At 45.6% G+C, this 24,113-nt stretch overlaps 1 protein-coding gene across 1 annotated transcript in view; it reads left to right on the forward strand.

The window, feature by feature from the left end:
* Positions 1–24,113, forward strand: part of LOC147634356 (acyl-CoA) — an 85,698-nt gene that overhangs the window by 52,070 nt on the left and 9,515 nt on the right. The window contains exon 9 of the mRNA XM_086805498.1: positions 8,090–8,142. Coding sequence (XP_086661624.1) covers positions 8,090–8,142 — 53 coding nt within the window. The remainder of the gene's footprint in view (positions 1–8,089; positions 8,143–24,113) is intronic.

Consider the following 24,113-nt stretch of genomic DNA (forward strand, 5'->3'; position numbering starts at 1 on the left):
CATCTTCTGGCCTGATGCGAATTTGATGATATCCACTCTTCAGATCAATGCGACTGAAGTAAGCTGCTCCCTATAACCGATCCAAAATATCATCGATTCGAGGTATAGGGAATCTGTTCTTGATGGTAATCTTGTTCAGTGCCCTGTAATCAATGCACATCTGCTAAGAACCATCTTTCTTTTGTACCAAAAGCACTGGTGAACAATAGGGCGAAGAACTCGGCTGAATCAACCCTTTGTCCAACAGATCACGCACTTGGCTCATAATCTCTTCTTGTTGGGCTGCACTCACCCTATAGGGTGGCTTATTCGGTGGTGAACTTCCAGGAATCAACTTAATCCCATGATCCTTAGGCCTAGCAGGCGGCAATTCCCCTGACAAAGCCTCTGAAAAACAATCTTGAAAACTTTTGAGAAAATCCAATCTTTCCTTATCCAACTCAGATAGGTTAGAATATGTGGTATCCTGATTCTCTTTAACAAACTCTAAGTAAACAGAAAGATGTTTCTTTATTAGACAAGAAATGGCCGAGGCCGATACAAAACAGGAATAGATTCCCCTTTAAGCTTTACATCAAGAGTGTGTTCCTTATTCTTATTAGTGAGAGAGATTTTCCTGTTGAAAGTATCTACTACCGCTTTAACCTTATGGCACCAAGGCATACCCAACAAAACATCACAACCCTCCAAAGGCATAATGAAGAAATTATCCTCTCTGTCTGTGTAAGTCTGCACACTGAGACGCAGTTTCCCAATGATCGGTATAACCTCAACTGAAATTCCAGGACAAGCCAAAGTAGCCTCATGCAACACACCATCTCCTCTGGTTTGATGCCCAACTTTACTGCAAGCTCGGGGGTGATGAAGTTTGCACGAGCCCCTGGATCGAAAAAGATCAAGACCTCCTGATCTTGAAGTCTTCCCCATGCTCTGCATAACTCTGAAGATGCATCCCCTTGCTTCATCCCTATCAAGTTAGGTACTAGTCCAGCAGATGGTTTCTGTTTCTTTACTTTAGGCTCTTCCTGTGAATCATCTGAGTTTTTAGGTGCTCTCTTCGGACACCTATAGTACCGATACCTTGCTTCTCCACAAGCGAAACATTTGTTGCCAGCTATAAGCTCTTTCCTTTCTTCATCTGTCCTTTGAGGTAAGGGCTGAAATTTTCTCTTCTTGGATTGCCCCTTCTCTCGTGGTTCAGTGTTTTTGGTCTCTTTTGACTCCTTTGATGCTTTCTTGGAGAAGAGACGTTGATCCTGTTGGAAAGGTGTCATCTCCAGATGGTGTTACGCTAGTGGCACACTCTTTAGCCTCTAGGCATTTTTGGGATTTATAGCATTCATTTCCATTTTTTTCCTATTTACACATTTTTGGGTGGAGGAACTTTTCTAGAGATCCGTTCATCTTGTGCCTATATATATGAGGCATTGTAGTTCATTTCTAATCAAGTTGGCTAGTGGTTCATTGATGAGTTCTTGAGTACATTGTCTCTTCTCTCATCTCTTCTTTCTCACATGGTATCAGAGCAAGGTGGTGGCGCACATAGAGCCTCCTTATCCTTCTTCCTCTCTACCTCTAGTCCTCTTCAACAACCCCGCTTTCAATGGTGTTTTTTCATTTTTTTTATTTTCTGCTAAACGAATGCGTTTTTGAGGATTGTGCCTGCGTGACCTACTGGAATCATCGTGAACTACAACTTAGCAGAAGAAAGTTTTCGCAAATTCCTCACCGTTTTTGAGTTATTCTTCGCAGATTGCCTGCATGCAGAATTTTTGCTTGCGTTTTTTGCAGAAGCCCTTACTCATCATCCTTGCACTCATTTAATGATGCAAAAGGCTTCAAACCAGCCCCTTACCATCCTCTACAAGTGTGTTTTTAAAGCACTTCAATCCGAGTCCTACAACTCTACTTGCGGTGAAAACATTGCCAACTAGTTTTCCCTACATGCGGTAGCGTTTTTTTGGAGGCTTCTTGTGGAGAGATTTGTAGCCATTCCTTGGCTGCGTTTTCATCATCAACTTCAGCCCTCTTCATGGTGTTTTGAGGTACATATTCATCCTCTTTTACTACACCTTTCTACCGGCTGAAAATTCCACTTTGCTACACACTTTGTGTTTGCGTTTTTGTGGACAATCAACTCCTCCATACTCCTTCTACCTAAGGCTACATTCTCAGCCCTCTTTAGGTGGTTTCTACGGAGTCTATTGGTTCATATATCGGCTGCGTTTTGTGGCTGCGTTTTTGCACTATCTTTGTACATATTTTAGAGATACTTCCTTGGTGGACAGCCCATCTATTGGCTGCGTTTTTGGAGGTACGACACTTCTTCTCTCGTGTTTTCCCACCCTCCTCTCCCTATGGGGTCTCGGAAGTTCTCCACTCCAAAAGACAAAGGCAAACTTGAAGATACTATGGATCCTACATCTCCTATGACGGTTGGACCGGCAACTACTACAATGGAAGTTGGTGCAATTCCTTCTTCGGTAGGTGCTTCTACTTTCTCTTTTCCGTCATATCCATTACCTTCTACGGATCCTTTCTCTCTTTCTTCTTTGTCCTTTATGCCTTCCTATCCACATACTTCTATGTCCTCTATGGTATATCCCCCTACATCATCTATGCCTTTTATGGCAACTTCATCTACTATGATTCCTCCTTCTACTACTTCCACTACTACTCCTCTCTCCACTCAATCATATCAGCCCTTTAACCCATTCACTCAATCTTTGAGCCTTCCAAGTCTTTCCGATTCACAAAAGCTTACCCCAAACAACTACCACACTTGGTCCTTGTTTATGCAACTTCTTTTGGAAAGCGCCGGGGTATGGTCTATAATCACTTCTCCTCATATGGTGCCTTCTCAATATCAAACCTATATGGATGCACGGGTCAAAGCTTTACTTGTGCATGGCATGTCTACATCGGTGTCTACATCGGTTGTGTCTCAATTTCTTTCTACAAGAAGTACGGCTCAACAATTATGGCACGCTATACAAATGCAATATGGAAGACTTTCAACGGTTAAGATGGCTAAGTTGGAAGAAGATTTGGATAAGCTTTCTATCTCCGAATCCGACAACATAGTGGAGAAGCTTGGAGAATTCAATCGAATCAAGCGGCAACTTGAAGAGTTTGGTATATTGGTAAGCAATCCGGTCCACAAGCTACTTGGTAAATTGCCTTCTTCTTTTGAATCGTTCAAAGATAACATCTTTCTTCGAGTTCCTTTCCCTTCCTTTGAAGAGACTATGGGTCTTCTTCATGATAAGTGCCTTACTCGCAAGCAAAACAATAAGGACTCGGCTTTTATAAGCCAAGGCAAGGGCAAAGGCAAAGGCAAGGGGAATGATCAACGCAAAGGCTCTAATTCCAATGCTAAAGATTCTTCAACCAAAGGCGAGAAGGACAAATCAAAGGATTCTTCCAAGGAGTGCACTTTCTATGGTCGTAGTGGCCATACGGAGGATCGTTGTTTTGCTAAGAAGGCGGCATTCAAGAAGGTAAAAGCTGAACTTGAATCCGAATCTAAGGGTTCTTCTACATCAACATCTTCTCACGACAAAGACAAAGACAAGAAGGAAGACGATAACGCCAAGGTTGCATATGTTGCTATGTCTTCTACTTCTTCATGTGTCACATCACTTGTGGTAATCAAAGATCTTGATACGCATACTGCGGATAAGTGGATTGCCGACAGTGATGGTACCTCTCACATGACGAATAGTTCTTTCTTATTGGAAAACCATAAGTCTATCTCTTCATCAGTACACATTGGTGATGCTTCGTCTCTCCTTGTGATTGGTATTGGTGATGTTTCTTTTAGAGATGCTATCTTACATGATGTTTTGCATGTGCCTAAGATGTCTGCCAACTTATTTTCTATCTCTAAGGCTACTTCTAAAGGTCTTGGGGTTTACTTTGATGATGAAGTGATTGAAATCATTGATAGACAGTCACTTTCTTGTGTGACATATGGTTATCAAAATGCTGGGCTTTATCATATAAGCTCTTTTACAGCACAGTTGCCACCACATGAGTCTCATCTTCATCAATTATTTGCTTCTCCTAAAGCACTTGTTTCTAATGAAGATAGTGATCTATGGCATTTCCGCTTTGGCCATGTTCCTCTTGCTACTTTGCAACATCTTGTCTCACGTGACATGGTTACAGGTCTACCAAAGCTTCAGAAACCTCGCCATCACATTTGTTCTTCTTGTGCTCAAGGAAAGCAACATCGGGCTTCTTTTCCAGAGGAGGCTACTCATAGGGCCACACGCATACTTGAGCTTATTCATGCTGATCTTGCAGGACCTATGGAAGTACAATCGCTTGGTGGATCCAAGTATTATATGCTTCTTGTGGATGACTTCTCTCGCAAATCATGGGTTTATTTCTTACCTAAGAAGTCTGATGCTCTTTCTCATTTCAAGGTTTGGCTTGTCCAAATGGAGAATCAAGCAAGTCAAAAGGTATCTTTTCTCAGGACTGACAATGGAGGTGAGTTTACAGCATTTGAGAATTTTCTAGCTTCAAAAGGCATACAACGACAAACCACCATATCCTATACTCCTCAGTAGAATGGTGTGGTTGAAAGAAAGAATAGAACGGTGAAGGAAATGGCCCGCTCCCTCTTACATCATGCGACGCTACCTTCCTCTTTTTGGGGTGAGGCTATAGCTACTTCAGTTTATCTTCTCAATCGCTCTCTTACGAAAGCAGTGGACGGCATGACTCCAGAGGAGACTTTCACAGGCCACAAGCCTACTGTTTCTCATTTTCATGTCTTTGGTTGTGTTGCTCATGTGCATGTGCCTTCTTCTAAGAGGAGGAGTCTTGATGCTAAGTCCAAACCTATGATATTCACAGGATATGCTTCTCGCTCCAAAGGGTTCCTTTTTTGGGATCCTTCTCGTGAGGATATTGTTCTTTCACGTGATGCCATCTTTGATAAGTATGTTTTTGGTCTTGATGAGTTACCACCTTCTACATCTCTCTCAGATCCATTTCCATCTCTTGAGCTTGAGCCTCTCTCATTCCCTACAGTCTCATCCTCATCTACACCATTAGTTCCTACTTCATCCCCTCCATCCATTTCGATTGCGACACCTACTACTTCATTGGATTCTACACGGACTTTTGGTCCTCCAAAATGGGTTCGCTCTCTACTTCAGGATTCAAGTATATCACTTTCAGATGCTAAACAATCTACTACACATGTCTTACGTACACGCCCTTCAGTAAATATTGCCTTGATGTCTCATATTGGTGATGTATTTGAGCCTGAAACGGTTAAGGAAGCTCTTTCCTTACCACATTGGTGTGAAGTAATGCAAGCAGAGATTTCTTCTATTGAATCTAATAACACATGGCAGTTAGTTCCACGACCTTCACATAAAAAGGTCATTGGTATTAAGTGGATTTTCAAAGTCAAGTTTCATTCTGATGGTACTCTTGATAAGTACAAGGCACGACTTGTTGCTAAAGGTTATGCTCAAAAAGAAGGTGAAGACTTTGATGAAACTTTTGCTCCTACTGCCAGATATTCTACTATTCGTGTTGGGTGTATTGATACTAGGCGTTCCATGTCAGGCTATTGTTTTATGCTTGGTAAAGGACTTGTTTCTTGGAAATGTCAAAAGCAGCGAATTACTTCTTTTTCATCGACAGAAGCAGAGTACAAGTCATATCTTGAGGCCACTTCTGAAGCACTTTGGCTTCAGCAAATTCTGAATCACCTTGGATGTTCATCTACTCCGACACTCATCTACTCAGATTCACAGAGTGCTATTGCTTTAGCCAAAAATCCAGTTATTCGAGGACGATCCAAACACATTGATGTTCATTTTCATTTTGTTCGTGATTGGATTTCTGAAGGTCGCATTCAGCTTGAGTATTGTCCTACCAAAGATAATGTTGCTGATTTGTTTACTAAGCCTCTTCCTCGACCTACCTTGGATTATCTTCTTCAGCGCGTTGGCGTTGGTCCTCCCATCTGGACCTGAAGAGGAGGTGTTGGATAGGTGTCATCTCCAGATGGTGTCACGCTAGTGGCACACTCTTTAGCCTCTAGGCATTTTTGGGATTTATAGCATTCATTTCCATTTTTTTCCTATTTACACATTTTTGGGTGGAGGAACTTTTCTAGAGATCCGTTCATCTTGTGTCTATATATATGAGGCATTGTAGTTCATTTCTAATCAAGTTGGCTAGTGGTTCATTGATGAGTTCTTGAGTACATTGTCTCTTCTCTCATCTCTTCTTTCTCACAGATCCTTGAATCCTGACATCTGACCAGTAAGCATGGCATATCTAGTCTGAGCATTTTCTATCATCTGAGTTATATTAATGACCTTTGTTTTGATGCAATAATCTCGAAGCTCCTTGGGTAACCCACAGCAATAAGTCTCTATCTGCTCAACTAGTGACACGGACCTAAAGGATGTGACCGGTAGCAGAGCATCCTAAAATTTCTTGTTATATTCTTCCAGATTGTTACAATCTTTGGAATCTAATCGATGCCAAGCTGGCATAACATCCACCTCAAAAGTTGGTGTCAACCATAGGGAAGAGAAGATTTGCTTGAACTCCACCCAAGTGCTAGGTGCTATTCCGTGATGAAGAAGTGTCGACCACCATTGAAGAGCATTACCCTTTAGGAAAGAAGTTGCCTTTCGTACCTTAGATGCCTTTGTGAAGTTACCACCAGAAAATGCCGCATCAAACTGATGAATGAAGGTGAGAGCCTTCAAACGATCCTTTGCACCACTAAAAGTATCAAACTTTACCGTAGCACCACCCTCTTTATAATCTTTTGGCTTCTCGCTTTGAACAAGATTATCATAGGGATGTGGTTTGAGAAAAGAATTGCCCACAGCATTAGATCCCATGCCCATCATACCACCTCCCATACCAGGCATACCAAAAGCACCTCCACCACCGCCACCATAAGTTCCATACATACCTCCTGGCATACCTCCATACATACCTCCATGCGATGTTCAGTGTTTTTGGGGCTGTGTTGACTATTTCACTCTCAGCCTCTCTATTGTACAGAGAATTCAGTTGTAATCGTCCTTTTCTTATATGTAATATAGACAATAGTTTTAGGACTCTTGTGTGTGCTCTATGATTTTGCTGCACTCTTCTCTATTTCTCTTGCACATAGACACAAGTGTTTTTCCCTGCCCTACTAGACTCCATCGGTAAACAGTGAAATGGTACCCTCAGGTGGCCAATAGATGGCATGTGACATGTGTCTATGAAGATATCCGGGGCTCTCAATGAAATCATCCTCTAAAACTCTCAGGATGTACTGTTTGTAAAACTAGAGTTTCGTAGGAAGCTCTAGGGGGGGTACCCATGGCCAGCTCGTATGAAGCCCTGTCAGATCCAGCCAAATAAGGCGATTGATCTCTTGCGGGGAAGGATCTAGAAACAGGGAGTCAAGGCTATACTGAAAGGGGGAAGATGATCTATCTGAAGTCTCTGCTGGGCAAAACACCGACCAACCTGAGAGAACCAAGATCTTATGTGATCATCTTAGCTGCCTGGAGGACTCAAGACCCAACGGTGGGAGAGGGTCATGACCAAGGGAGCTGCTCCAAACTCTGCTAGAATAATCTCCTGTGGCACGGACTGCTTACTAGTGATGATATGTGAGAGCATTGTAATGTGCAACCTCTCTATCCTCCTCCACTCCTCATCTCCTAAATGTGGTCTCCCCAAAAAGAGGCCCCATATATCGCTACGGGACGCACCAAGGTGTCAAAAAGCCAACCCTTGGTGTGGGGTTCCTGGAAGTTGGCCAAGAAACAATGTCTCTTCAGACGAGCATGTAAGTTGTCCTTATGAGTTTTCTGGGAAGATTGTGTGATAAAAGCAATGGTATTCTTAGATCGTGCAAATGTCTGCTAGTATTCTTAGTACAATTAAGTAATCTTGTAAACAAAAGAGATCAAGAACTGATTTTGCAACAATCTTGTAAACAAAAGATATCACTGACTGATTTACAAATTAATGTTTCTCAAAAAAAATTATAAGCTGAAACGATGTATTCAATTTACGTTATTGCGGGTCTATCTTATTGCAGGCACACCATTGGGATGCATTTTACAGTTTTTATAGAAACACAACCGACAACAAGTAAGCGGTATTTTTTTTTTGCTGTAGGCACATCACAGGGGTGCATTTTACACTTTTCACCATGGTACATCTGTTGACGTGGAAGCTATAGTATGATTTTTTAATCCATAGTTGTTATGAGGCGCGCCTCTAACGGTTAGAGGCGTTCGAGGTGTACGACTGCCTGATCGAGGCGTCAACAAAATTTTATTTTTATTTTTTTATTTTTTTGCGCTGGTTTGAGTCTTTAGACGGGGGCTTTAAGGGCCCAAGCCAGCCCCTCTCACACACACTCTCTCTCTCCCTCATTCTCTCCCTCCCTCCCTTAGGCCTTTCTCAAGACCCAAAGTTCAAACTTCAAACTTCAAACACACTAGGATGATGATGTTTTTTATACCCACTTTTCGAGCTCTCTCTATACTATGGTTCATTTCAGTTCATTTCATTTTACTTTGTACCCTTGAATCTTGATGATGTATCCAGATGATGATGATGGACTATTTGGTCTCATAGGTCATTTTGGCCTTTTGCAGACGTTTAATACAGCTTTCTTTCTTTCACACACACACTCTCTCTCCCTCTCATACACCGTCTCTCTCCCTCCCTCAAGGCTCATACATACACACTCTAGTCTCTCTCTCTCTCTCCTACACATGGCTCCACATCGTGTCCACTCAGGAGAGCCTGCGAGATCTGGGACTATGCCCCTGAACAGATGGTATGATGACGAGTGTAGAGCCCTATACTCACGGCTCCACATACAAAAAGCCTTGGGAGCCATCACAGAGCAGGAGTCGAGGAGAGAGATGAGGAGACTTACTCCTCGCAAAAGGCGGGCCTTCGCAGAGATACACGAGCTAGAGATCTTCCATTTCTTCATGAGTAGAGATAGCCCTATCTCATGACGGCACTTCAGAGAGCCCTGGACACGGACACCCATTGCTGACCCACAGACATGGCACACATATGCAGAGGGCCTATACCACGCCCCACAGCAGCCACCTATACCTCAGCCACCACAGGAGCCTTGACCTACCACAGCTAGCTTCTTTACCCACTCGATGGTAAAGGAAGCTATCCGCCGCCTACAGCATGGATGGGCCGCAGACCATATGGGCCTACAGGGTGAGCATCTCATATATGCAGTAGATTCTTTGGCTCCTTTTCTTGCACACCTGTTTAACAGGGCACTAGCAGAGGGTTTGCCTGCGGAGTGGACGATGCACACCATTGTGCCGATCCACAAAACAAGGTATATGCTCGATCCGAGTAACTACAGGACGGTTATGGTTGGCCACGTGTTGGGCAAACTCTATGGTGCAGTGTTGGAGCAAGAGCTTAGCTTATATGCTGAGCGAGCAGGTTTACGCTCACCAAGGCAAGCAGGCTTCAGGAGAGGTTTCTCTACCACTGGCCATGTATTCACTTTGAGATGTATGATTGATCAGGCCAGAGTGAGGAAGAGAAAGCTCTATTGCTGCTTTGTGGATTTCCGCAAGGCATTTGACACAGTACCACGAGAGAGGCTCTTTTAGCGCCTGCAGTCTCTTGGCATACGAGCAGATATGACATGGGGCATCTATGCATTATATGAGCAGGTTTTTGGGCGAGTTAGATGCCCAGGAGGTATGTCCGAGACTATTGCTAGCACCATTGGTGTGAAGCAAGGATTCCCACTTTTCCCCACGCTATTTGGGTTATACATTGATGAGATGGCTGACTTCATTACACGGGGAGGCGGAGATGGAGTTGATCTAGCAGGTACCTCAGTACATATTATGCTTTATGCTGATGATATTGTATTAGTGTCTGAGTCTCCAGGAGGTCTACAGCAGCATCTACATGCACTCCATGATTTCTGCACACAGAGGGGTCTTACTGTGAACCTTGGGAAAACCAAGGTTATGGTCTTTCATACATCGAGACAGGGCAGGAGTCAGCTGACATTCACTCTCGCAAGATGCCAGGTGGAGGTGGTGACATCATACGTGTACCTAGGGGTTACCTTCTCTGCAGCAGCCATGCGCTTTACCATGGGTTCAGCAGCCAGAGCTAGATTGACACGGGGATATGCAGCATTGGCTATGCTAGAGAGACAGTGCCACCAAGTGCATTTTGAGGAGCCCCGGACGAAGGGGTGGCTATTTGACACATTAGTCACACCGGCATTGATGTATGGAGCAACGGTATGGGCGCCAGGCCTTGCTACCCATTGGTGGACACAGATAGAGAGACCACAGGCCCTCATGATGGCACGCATGATACGCAGCAAACCGTCAGTACCTCATGACATTATCCGAGCAGAGTTTGCTGCGCCTTCTATGATGGTAGAGGCCATATTCCAGATTATATGCCTGCTAGACAGATTCAGAGAGATGCCACAAGACAGATTGTCATACAGTGCTTTTGAGGCATCTAGACAGCTGGCTGAGGCAGGAGACGGAGGATCATGGTATGCACAGGTCACACATTGGTTCTCACAGCATGGCCTAGACATGGATTATCTACCACCATTCCAGTATGACAGGGATGCACCACATATCCGTCTCTCTCATAGTGAGAGGAACAGAGTATTGAGACAGGACCTATGGCAGCTCTATACATGAGAGACATGGATATCGCCTACACACCCTCTTCCACTGAAGATGCTATACTACAGAGATCACTTCATGAGTATCACTGATGATGGATTTATAGAGAGGTCTAGATACATGGAGGGCTTTTTACCACACGGCTCCCGAGTGGCTATTGGTCAGCTTAGAGTTTCATCACATCGATTGGAGATCGAGACTGGCAGAGCAGCACGGATCCCCCGAGAGGAGAGGGTATGCAGATTGTGCAGAGAGGAGGTGGAGAGTGAGGAGCATTATGTATGCAGATGCAGAGCATATACAACCATCAGAGAGAGATATCCCATTTTATTCAGAGAGCCACATTCCCTACGCCAGATCTTTGAGGCAGTAGACCAGCGCATATTGGGGAGATTCATTCTATATATACAACGTCACAGAGAGAGATCATTACAGGCTCAGACAGCTCCAGATGGGGGATGACAGACACAGATTACTACATTTTTTCAGAGATCCACCCCACTCCCAGCCCCTACACAGTAGGGAATTACTCTCCAGAGAGCAGAGACACTCAGAGCCCGCAGGAGAGGAGACAGAGGACACCTGGCTTTCGGACACCACGCCTATACCAGAGAGAGATGATAGAGATCAGAGCTCAGTTCCACAGAGAGGGTGCGGAGCGACTGGCTTGCTTCAGAGCAGACCAAGGCATGTTCTTCAGGGAGCTGTGGACACCCCCTTCATTGATGTATACCATTTTATACCCCCCATATGGTACAGGATGGAGCTAGCTAGGTTGCATATCATGATTGTATACTCCATGCATATAGCTTTGCATTCTCCTAGTAGTAGAGCTCCATCCCCTCCCCCCCTCATTGTACTTATTGCACACCCAGATTCAGCTTTTTAGTTCAGTACTTTTTCATTTTGTTGGGATGACAGAGGATACCCCACACAGGTACACTGATTTGTCTCATAGGCCAAGTTCGGTCTTTTAAAATCTTTCTTTCTTTCTTTCTTTCTCTCTCAACTTTCACTATATATTATATCTATCTATCACACACACACACACACACACACACACACTTTTTTTTTTTGTGGAATCACACACACACACACACACACACACACACACACACACACATATATATATAAATAGATGTCTCTAACATGCCTCTAACGTCTCTAAAAAATACGAGTCTTTCGAGGCGCGTACCATACCCACCTCGTACCAAACGCCTCTGACTCCTCTAACAACCTTGTTTTAATCACAAGATGCGAGTCACTTCATTAATGTTAAAAGCCGTACAACAGACTTGTCTCTGATTTCTATCTAGAGATCTCATACATAAGAGAAAGCAATCATTTCAAATCATATGTAATGCTTTTCACACTTTTGATGGATCTTGTAAAAAGCTAAGAACATGAAGCAAAAACTTAAAAGACAGTTCTTGACTTGTCGAGACGAGAGTTTCAGACCGACTATCATATTAGGCTACCATAATTCTTCTTATACCATATTTCTTATTACCTGCTTCACATGTAGTTTGCCTAACTGCTCCTTGGTCTTAGCTACACAATCTTTGAATGTGTCCAATCCTCCTCTTTCATAAATATCTAAGAATTTTAATAATGAAATTCTTTGGTCAAATTGCGTAAGTGGTTGTCCAATCCATTTTTGCAAGTTAATCTTCGCCATGCAAGACGTGCAGGAGCTGCCAGGAGTGGTTGTAAGCCTAGCAGGGCGTGCAGTGAGACAAACTCAACCATGTATCCAAAGAGATAAAGATATAGAGAGAGAGGGGAGAGAGAGAAGAGAATAGGGATCTTTCACAATATACCACACTGAGCGTGGAACAAGCTTTCAAGAACAATCCACGGGCATGCTGGCTTGGATCAATACAATCATTGAATACAAAACAAAGAGATATGCCAATGTAGGATATCCAAGTCGATGTCAATGTCAATGTCGAGGCACAAGATCTCCGATGTCGAGCACACCACGGGGATGACGCAGAAGTATCTCTCACCGGGCTAGTACCAAATCCATATCCAAATCCGAATCCAATGAATCCAAGTCCAAGTTCATATCCAAGTCCAAGTCCATATCCAAGTCGAAGTTCATATCCAAGTCCATGTCCAAGTCCAGGAAACACTTGCTCATCCCATGAGTAATCTCCACAACTCCTATAGCCTTGTCGATGAAGAAAACCATGGAAAAGATCTGTTTGGCAAGAAAACTGATATAAAACCTATTTTAATGGTTTTTGAGCTATAAAAATCTCCAAAAAGAAGTTTTTAGGATTTTTGGAGCAGTTTTAGAATTTTTAAAATTTTTTGTCCGTACATTTCCGTACGGCTGTATGGATCCGTACATGCACACGGACAGATGATGACGTGGCACTACAGCTGCTGATGGAGGCACTTTGAATCAACGGGCAGCGATGAAAAACTCCATGATTAGGTTCATAGATGATGATGGAGAAGATGATCTCAATGCTTTAACGAAGATGGCAACACGATGAAGAGGTTCTTCTTCAACTTGATGCTCAAGAGAGGCTCATGCTTCTTTAATACTTGGGGAAGCCTTGCTTTTTGCCAAAAAGTGATGCTTTTGCCTTTTGCTTTGCTTTTGGTCTTTTTAATAGTAGAATATTACTCAACTTTAGTCAGAAGTTCTTGTTTTGCTTTTCTAGCTTCAAGGCCTTGCTTTTTGGCCCTGGAGCTGCTTTTTGAAAAAGCGGCTTTTAGCTGTTTGGTCCGACTCAATCTTCTCTTTCCAGTGGTGCCCTTGGCTCATGGTCAACCCTGTTTGACTTTTTTATTTTTCCTGCTTTTTGACCAAGAATGATGCTTTTTCTTAATCAAACCTTATGGACCTTGTTCCCATGTCTTCTTCCACCTGTCTGGTGTCTGGGCATGGGTTCCATCATGTGAAATAGAGCTAGGAGGGCCAAATAGTTAGTGGCCCTCCCGTCACCCTATGCCTTGCGCCTGCCCCTCATTTTGCCCTCCTCCTCGTGTTGAAACAATGCCTCCCGTCAAATCATGGGGCACTTGGTGGACTACTCTTTTTTCCAGAGGTTTCCAATTAAGTAGAGCTGCTTTACCGAGATGGTTCCTCTGCACATTTGCATGATCCTGCATGACTTTCGCCCCACTCCCTCGGATGTGGGGGATGCGGTCTTCTCTTTCCCGTTTAGTGTCACCCATGGCTGGTACTTGGGATTGTGACTAGGTAGCTTTGGCCATCCGTGACCAGGCCATTGACTTTTCTCACCATATTGGTGACCTTCACCTCACCAACCCCATTAGCCAGTGTTGGCTGATGGCCAGGATAGAGCTGGACAGTTCTGGCCGCAGGTTGGAGGATTAGATCCTTCAAGTTCGAGGGGATTGAGGCACACCTCTACGTCTTCCTCCATGTCAGTTTGTCAGTGATTCACAGTTACATGTACCTTCAATTTGAGGAGGTCCAGCCCTGAATAGGGCACAAACGGAATGGGCATATCTGGATGGGCGGATTTGCATCCACTTGGAGCGAATTTGTCTTCATACAGGGTGTGGCTACTCACGATTTAAACTGGCTTTGACAGTCTCGTGTGCCGAGAGGGACTCGAGTAGGGTCCACACCCTCTCCTCCTAGTTATGCAGATAGCCTCTTGGAATGTTCGAGACTTTGGGGGTCCGCTGCCATAGGCAGAAGATAACTAGTTGTACAAGAGGAGCATGAGTGCACCTTGGTTGGTGGCAACATTGACGTTCTTTTCATCCCGGAGCATCATCTCACAGCATCCTGCATTAGACGTCCTGAAAAGATTCTCCCTGAGCACCACCACATTTTTTGGTCCAATGGGACGGGCTCCCTCTGGAGCCAGGGATGGTTTGTATTTCTATTGGTAGCCAGCTTTTGGCCGAGGAGGTGGACTCTGGCACCATTACTCCCAGGAGAGCACAATGGGTGATCTTTTCTCTTAGGGAAGACCATGTTGATCTCCTCAATATCTATGCCTCAAATGGGGGGCAGTGGACTGTGCTGTGTTTTGGACCCAAGTTGACAGGGGCTTCCCCAAGTAGATGCATGGTGAATGGGGGTTCACTTTAACATGATTGAGTCCATTGAGGACCGGAGTGGTGCTAGCCAGGACACCATGGTAACCGGGTGCAGAGGGCACGCCCTGGGAAGAGTTGATCTTCACCATTAGGGGTTGGCACCACCCGAAATTTGGCCATGCCCCAGTACCCTTCTCTTCTCAAGATTCGACTGTTGGGGCCCTAGGCCCAACCTGGTTTTATGTCAATAAGCATGCTCTCGACTGCGGCGGCGGAGTTGCTATTTTGGCAGGCACTACTTTCTTTGATCATGCCCCCGACACCTTCTACCGGGGTGATCCGTGGAGGCCGACCGCCAGAAGAGCTCAGATCTCGGATTGCCTTATCCAGGACCTAGAGGTGAGAGCATTGAGGAGGCGTGGGTTTCTGTTACTTTTTGACCAGGAGCGGTAGCTCTTGAATTGGATAAGGTTCTCCAGGTTTTCAATCAGATTCTATAGACGACTGCCCATGACAGACCACAAGCTTTCCGTGAGCAGGAGAGAGGCCTTCGTTGTAGCCTTGCCTCACTTTAGTGTCTTGAGGAGATAGCTGATAGTTGTTGGATTGGAACACATATGTGGGAAGTGTTGAGGCGAGGATGGCCTTCCGGTTTGCCTCTTCTTGCTTTTGGAGTTGTGAAATGTGCGAGTAGAGAGACGTAAAGAAGCATGCATGCAGGGGGCTCTTCCTGTGGGAAGTGTCCAGGTGAGGATGGCCTTCCAGTTTCCCTCTTCTTGCTGTTGGAGTGGAGAATATGCAAGTACAGAGAGGTAAAGAAGCACACGTGTAGGAGGAATAGAACAACACAGCTATCTTCTATTGCAAGTAGTCTTTAAAAAATTACATCAAACTTAGGGCCTATAATGATGAAAACCTAACTGGCCCAAGTGTAGATCACATGATGACATGTGGCATCTAAATTAATGGTCATGATAAAAAACTAAAACCATAGTCCATAAGCGAGATCTTTTGCTAGGAGATTGTCACCAAACTAATACCTAGAATCTATTACACATTTCCAATAACACATCTGTCACAATCTCCCTTGCAATGGAGATGTGGATGTATAGAGTAACATCAAACTTATCAAGCTTAAAGGCTTTCAAAAAGCTTCAAACTTGTCTCTTGGAAGAGCCTTTGTGAAGATGTCTGCATCATTATCTTGAGTGAGACAAAAGCATGAAGTCTCTCTCTCACATAGTGATAATGAGCTTCCATGTGCCGGATATTTAGCAATGGCAATAGCACTTTGATTGTACCGCACCACTCTGTCTATTCTCCATGTCTGCCAACAATCTCCTCAATCAGATGCATTCTATGATGTGAAAACTGCCCTGTACTTAGCTTCACAGGAGGATGTAGCCACAGTGGGTTGTTTCTTGCTAAGCCAAGAAATAGGTGAGTTGCCTAGTAAAAAACAATATCCACTTTTGGATTGTCAAGTATCAAAGTCGCAAGCCCAATCTGAATCACAATATCCATACAAGTGAATATCACCTCCTTCGGCATAAAACAATCTGAGTGACTGAGAGTTCTTGGGGTACCTGAAAATCCTCTTCGCAGCTTTTCAATGTGGAGTGCATGGGTTGTGCATACAGCTGCTCATCAAGGAAACACCATAAAATATATCTGGTCTGGTGTTGCATAGATAGATCAGGTATCCAATAGCTTGACTATAAAGAGTGGCATCCACAAAATCTGCCCCATCAAATCTCCTAAGCTTAAGAGGTGTCTGAACAGGCTCAACAAGGAAACACTACAAGATATATGTGGTTTGGTGTTGAATAGATAGATCAGGCATCCAATAGCTTGACTATAAAGAGTGGCGTCCATAGAATCTCTGCCATCAAAGCTACTGAGCTTAAGAGCTGTCTCAACAGGATTCGCAATCTGCTTGCAGTTTTCCATATCAAACCACTTCACAATCCCATTGATTTACATTGTTTGAGACATAATAATTCCATCCTCTTTCTACACAAACACTATGCCCAAATAATAATGCAGCAGACTGAGATGTGTCATCTTAAAAAGCTGTCTCCAAATCAGCCTTAACTGCTGAATTTATCTCTTCATTGTTCCGTGTCAAATCTATGTCATCAACATAGAGAAAAATGATGACAATTCCTGATTTTTCTTTTCATACGTAGAGAGTGCTTTTAGTTGGACTATTTTGGAAACCTGGCTGCTCAAATATGTATGTATTTTTAGATACCATGCTCTAGGAGTTTGCTTTAACCCATGAAGGCCCTTTTTCAACAGGCACACTTGCTTGTCATGTCATGTAACCTCATAACTAGGTGGTTGCTGCACATAAACTTCTTCTTGAAGTTCACCATTCAAAAATGCAGTCTTAATGTCCAACTAATGTATCTTCTATCCATGATGGGCTGCTAAAGGAATTACCACCTTGATACTTGTTGTCATCTTAGAAGTGGGAGCAAAAGTCTCATTACAATCAATCCATTTCTCTTAGGAATATCCTTTGGCAACAACTCTACCTTTGTACCGCCTTTGATCATGGATCAACATAGCTACATAAAGCTGAAAATTTATAAACATCTCTGAATTCTCCTCCAAGGATAAATCTAAGTGAACTAAGAATAATCATCAATAAAAGTCACAAAATATAGGGTTAGCCCCACCCACACCCCCCCGCGTCACCACATACATCACTATGTATAAGTTGTAATTTTTGGACGAACCATCTCGTGGGAATGGTTTCCTATACAATTTGTCCGAAATGCATCTCACACATGTGTCCGATTGGTGGCTTCAAGTGACGTATACATTGAACCATATCATGCTTTAGTAAAAGCAACTGCCAAAGTTTACACGTCTAAATCTAGCATGCCATAATTTAGTTGAATGCATGGCAGGAGTCTTCATTGTAATAGCACAACCATGAGGAGTGTGCTTCTCATAGGTATCCAACCTATATAAGCTGTTGTATAGTGTCCCCATAGAAACAATTTGATATGCATTATCAAGATCCTTTACCAAGCATATCTCACCACGAAATTCAACAACCAAACCCTGCTTTGCAATCGTGGGAATAGAAATATAAGATTCTTCTTGATTCCTGGAACATAGAGTACATCCTTAATGTAAATTTCCTTACCATGGCGGAATCAAGGACACAGTCTAATTCCTTGATTTGGTAGGAAAAGTGATATGCACAAGATACACCATTGTCGCCTACAAATAGGTTCAAAATTTCTGAATACATAATGCATGTTCAGAAGCACGAGAGGTTATAAGATTGGTCCTTGTTTGCTCCTCTTGAAGCATTAATCCCACTAGTTCATCAAAAGTTATCGGACCACCACCTCTCAAAGAGAGATTGAGAGGTTGAAAATTTAAGATAGAAGAGAGGCAAGGAGTTTAAGGTGCCAGTTGTCCAACATATATCCCAAGCATTTCTCTTAAATCCTTGACTTTAGTGAGATGATGTGTCATGGCATCACCTTCATCCATTGACAGAATGTCCAGTTGCCTTTAAAAGTACCATAACTTGATACATCCTTTCTGAAGTATCCTAGCTATTCTTTGCTGTCTTGTAGGACTTGATATGAGGCATAATTGCTCTCTTGAGAGACAAAGCAATAATCAACATTGCTTGAGTTTTGGTATCCCACCGCCTCTGTTCTGCAGTAGGCTGAAGTACAATAGGTTTTGTAGTTGCACCGCTCTGAGGAGTAGCTGGTTATATAGCCACTAGCTTTACATTATCACCGAAGATTATGTCTGAGAGGCCTTTGGCAACCAGCATATTACGCAGGATAAAACTCCACAAAGAGTAATTGGTACCATCCAATTTGTTCTCTAGGGATAAAGTACCCCAACTTTCAGCTGCATCTCCTGCCAAAATAACGAGAATTTCAACTCAAATACATTGTCTGCAAGTGTATCAAGAGTGTGCTCAATAAACACTCTCTCACAGAGAGTATGCATTGCACTCTGTATTTGAAGACATGCAAGTAGATGAGTAAAAGCAAAAGAATAGGGCTAGAAACAATACCCAAACAGCCATATCAGCTGTAAGTCGCTAGAAGATGCTTATCCCCAAACTGTAGGAGGTTGGAAAGTTGTTGAAGTAGGGCTAGTCACATACCTCTATATGCAGTCCCACGAGAAGTAATAGGAACAAAAACCAGCAGCAGAATTTGTCGTGTAGGTACACCAATAGAAACAAAGCAAGTTGCTTACTGGACACGTGCATTTGTATGGGCTGAGTATGACTGTTTCGTGCAAAAAAACAGCTTTAATTGGTCTGGAGTGGCTTTTAGAGGGTTTGCTCAATCTTATCCCAAAAAAAGGGGAAGGGGAGGGGGGCTGGATGGAGGTGTGCTAGTGGAGACCCATCACACTTTTTTTTTTCCCGGGAATAAGATCCTTCAATTAGTTAAAGAGAACAGCCACAAAGGGCTAAGTACAACCACAAAGGGCTAAATACAAACTCGCCTATAAGGGCGAGAAACAAGTGATCATAAGGGGGAGAGATGCTTCTCCTCTGGCTGGCTGCTCTATGAGGAGAAGGCTATCTCATATAGGGGGAGGGGGGGAAACAACCACACAGGTGGTCTGTAGTGCCAAATGGGGTCACCGCCTCTATCTATGAGGAAAGGGCCAGGCCTCCAAAGTCTCAAGAAGGCTTCCCGTCACTTCCGCATGCGGTCAGAACCTCCTTGCAACTTCCCCCACTGACCAGAGATATGCTCTTGATGGTCCCAGCCGGCGGAGTGTGGGTAACCTCGATGGCCTCGCTACATCTAGCACGCCAGATGTGCCAGGCTGCTATGCTACTGCAAATCTCCTAGCACTGGCATGAGCCTGGATGCCAAACACTTGCAGGTGGGGATGTGATTGGTACTACTACAATACGATGGTGGGAGACTTGGAGGGCATGGCCTCCCCCATCCTCCTTGTAAGTCCTGACCACTCTAGCCTCGATGGCCCAAGCAACAGTACCCCAAGTGATAATCCGGGTTGATGCCCTGTCCATAGATGCAGATAATCCGTTGCCGAATCTGTCGAGCCTTAGGGCAATCCCAAAGACAATGTCGCTGAGACCCCTGGGGGTTGCCGCACCTCGGGCAAGCTGCTGACCGCCCTCCGACTGCCAGACTCCTGTGTGCCGTCTACCAAAGGAAGAGAGTGATCTTCCTCGGCCAAAAGCTGTCCCAAAGTCTCTTCCAGAAATCTAAAAGGAAGCGCTGTGACAAGCCTTGAGATTGCTAGTGTGCTACCGGTGTGCCATCTATCTCCGGCATCTGGATCTTGCGGCCGAGCGTGGTTGTATGTGCAAAGAAAGGGGCATCCAGAGTCTCCATCCGATCTGTGGGATCATGCCATGTCCACTCTCCAGGGTCCCACTGCAAGCGCGAGTGGTCGGCACTCCCAAAATCTCTCCTTGGCTACCTTGGCCGGTGCTGGATTTGTGCCATGCACATGTCCGAAAACCTCTCAAATCCTCCAAGGGGTGCTCTGATCTCTCTAATTTGTCATGTAATCCAATAGAAAAAGTGACCAGACAACTGTCCGCATCTGCTCCATAGACCGCCACAAGAATATCGTGTCTGGTGAACACGCCTAGCCACATCGAGGGCGGTCGGGTCTGGAATAGGAGTCAGCGACTCTAGAGGAATAGTTGAGTCAATGTCGATGTTGAGCCTATCTCTACCCCGTATCCCTGTCAGGCCTCTCTCCTGCTCCTCCTGAGGTAACTGCCTATGTGCAACCTAATCTCCAAGAGACCTGGCTGGTCCCATGCTCAAGGCGCCCCATGATATGTGCGGTCGGGCCCCTAGCATGTGGCCACTGGGTAAACAAATCAAGGGGTTCCAGATCAAAGGCTGCCGAAGCTGCTCCTCTGAGGCCACTAGAACAATTTGTTTGAGGGATGGCCTGAGATGATCCCAAGCACAAAGTAGACTAGCTACGAATCTGTCCTCAAAGGCAGGACAAACCACGGGCTCGCATCTCTGTGAAGATCCATCTAGTACTCTGCGGCCACGGGCCTCCAAGGCTCGGAGTGCGGGCTAAAATCCGGGCCAAGAGGAAATCCTTCCAAGGCTCACCACCGGGTTGGAGTCCTCTGACAATCAACTTGCCCAACAGGCCACAGCTCTGTATAGTTGGATCAATGAGACCTAGCCCCCCTCTGCTACATGGCTGAATGATCACTCTCCATGCCACCTTGGCCTTGGCTGAATGATCACTCTCCATGCCACCTTGGCCTTGGCTGGCCTCCCATCACTTCCGGCCCACAAGAAGTTCTGGATCAAATGATGTACCTAGCCAATACAAGCCCGAGAAAAGGCCCAGCACAAGGTGATGTACCACATGGTGGCAAGCAGTACCTGGTTCGCCACCACCACTCTGCCTGCGAGGGATAGCCTTGCCGAACTCCAATAGAGAAGCTTTTTCCGAATACTTAGAAGAAGCGGAGCAAGCTGTTGCTCGGGAGAAATATCAATGCCAACTTGGTATCCGAGGTATCGGACGGGAGTGCCCCTCGAGATCCACTGGAAAGCCTCAAAACTGGTCGCCAAGTCGGGGTGGGTGATGAGCCTACCCAAAAACCACATGACTTGTGCCACTTGATCTATGCTCCTAATGCACGACATAAAATCTTCGCGAATCTCTGGAGATTCCCAACATCTCCAGCAAGGTAGGTTGCTGTGTCGTCTGCAAACTCCGAGTCCAGCAGCTCCTCTTGCGTGTGGAGGGGAAGGCGCAATCCCTGAAGTCCAGTCTCCTAGGCGAGAGAGAAAACTACTCATGGCCTCGGCGACATATAGAAAGAGGTACGGTGCCAAAGGACAGCCCTGTTGAACCAAGCGGGAAAGGGGGAATCTGTTGCCTCGAGCTCCCTGAATGAGAAGCTAGCTATGAGATGCTGAATAAAGTCCTGAGACTTCGTGAATCCACTCCATGGGGAATCCCATCCGGCTCATAGTGCCCTCTAGAAAGCTCCAATCCACCCTATCATAAGCTTTCTCAAAGTCAAGGAGTAGCACAATGAGGTCCTGCTGTCATATCCTGGCCGAAGTTGTCGCCTCCCAAAAGTTAAAGATATTGACCAGAATACTCCGATCCTGAACAAAACCAGTTTGAGTGTCATGGATCAAGTCTAGGAGGGAAGGCTGAAGTCGCCTGTGCTGATGGCCTTGGCCAAAATCTTGTAGGCCGTCCCTAGAACAGTGATGGGTCTCCACTGCCGGATCTCCAATCTATCACCACCCTCCTTGGGAATCAAATGTATCAAGCCCTCTGTGAGCCTCTTTGGCATGGCACTTGTGAGCATAATCTCATTAAAGGCAGCGCGAAGGCCACCTTCCATGAGGTCCCAATGGCGAAGAAAGAGAGAAGTAGGAAGCCCATCCACCCCCGGGCATTTGCCCCTGGGTAATGCCTTCACCGCCTCCGCCAACTCCTCTCCATTGAAAGGAGTCAATAAGAAAGACCAAAGGGAGGGGGGAACCACCTCTCTTGTGTTTCTCTAGACTCTCTCGCGCGCATCCATCACCTGGGGGAATAATGGGGCACCAGTGGGAAGAGACCGAAAGAAATCCGTGGCGATGGCTCTCACCTGCGGGGGGTCGAAAACAATAACTCCATCTTGGCCACATAGCCTGCGAATACCGTCTCTCATCCTGTGAGGGCCGGCTATCTCAAAAAAGTCTCCAGTAACTCTGTCATTGGCCTGAGTCCAGAATGAGGCCCTGGCATGGTATCTATACTCCATCCTCCTCTCCTCAATGGACCGAATCTCCGTGCAGGCAGCAACGATTTGACTCTCAATCCACGAGCTGTCCGGGGAACTCTCCTAAAGACGCTAGGCCCCTCCTCAGACTCCTCTCCTGCTCTCGAAATCCCTCCAATCTACTCTGGGCTGCCTCCTCCAAGAAAATACTCACCTCCCCAAGGCCCTCATCCAAAGTGCATGCTGCGAATCCTAAGGAAAAGTCTAGACCGCCCATATTTGCTCAATCCGGCTACAAATCTCGGGGTCCTGAATGAGGCTGTTTGGAATCTTGGAGCTCGCTTGTTTGTCATACCTCCATGGGTCCTCAAGGGATAGAATAACTAGGGCATGATCTGAAAATGTAGTGCCTGCCAGAATACCAACCATGCCTCCTCGGCTGCAAGCCCACTCGTCAACATAAAACCTGTCCAGCCGAGAGAGGTCCTGTCCCCTAGGAATCAGTATCATCTCCTCCCATGCAGAGTACTCTACCCCGGAGACAGTGGCCGTGCCACCTCCAAGTCTGTCCTCTGCTACCTCTATCATGTTGAAGTCACCGCCCATGCACCAAAAATCAGCCTGGGAAGGGCTTGTTGGACAGTGCTCCAAAAGATAGCTCTACTTGCAGACGCATTCAGGGCATAAATGTTGAGGAAGCCTCTCCGTAACTTGGGGGGGGGGGGGGGGGGGGGGGGGGGGGGGGGACGCTCTCCGTGGCTGGAGGGGGCCTGCGGTGTGCAGGTGGGTGCTGTGATAAGTGCTCGAAACGGTTCTCTGACAGAACCAAATCCTCATGCATGTTGCCAACCTGGCGCGCACGGCGGCAACGCTCAGCTCTGGTGCTCGGCTAGCGGCCAGGACAGGGGGCCAACCGTCTGCCACTCTCCGGCTGATGGGTCATCCATGGTCGGAACTTGGTGCTCTACGGCCTGGGAACCTGCTCCTCCCTCGGCCCCTTCATGAGGATATGAGTGGGAAGTAGGATCTGAGTGGGAAGTAGGAGGGGGAACCACTGGGGACGGTCGCCTCGTCTGACGCCGAGGGCAGGCTCTGGCCAGATGACCCATCTGTCTGCAAATAAAGCATTGGCGTGAATACTCAACTCGCTGCATAATGGGATCGCCCTGAAGACTGGGAATAGATATCATGTGAGGCATAGAATCCGGCGAGGCAATACAAATGCAGAGAGATGGAATCCCTATTGCTCGTGCGAGGACTGAGGCAACAGTGAGGGGGGATTCCATCACTCTCCCGATGGCACCACCAATCATTGGGAGAAGAGGAAGGTATTCCTTCCTGAGGCCTGGAAAGAAGACTATCACGGGAAAGCCTGAAACTCTAGCTAATGGGTCAGATGCTGTGCTACCACTGTGCAAAGAAGGCTTGGGCCGTACGTAGTGCAACGAGGCTCAGCTGCATGACAAGATCAGACGCCGCCGGTGAGTTGAACTCAACCTGGTAGTAGCCGCGTCCCAAAGGATGAATATCTACAATCTTTGCTAGCGCACCTGAGAGGCTAGCTTGAAGATCTCTGAGTTGGCCATGCGCAGGGCGGCTACCGACAATCTCGCATACCAGAG

This window comes from Cibotium barometz, chromosome 11 (genome assembly GCF_041138505.1).
Source record: "Cibotium barometz isolate CiBa-2024 chromosome 11, ASM4113850v1, whole genome shotgun sequence".
Taxonomy (NCBI): domain Eukaryota; kingdom Viridiplantae; phylum Streptophyta; class Polypodiopsida; order Cyatheales; family Cibotiaceae; genus Cibotium; species Cibotium barometz.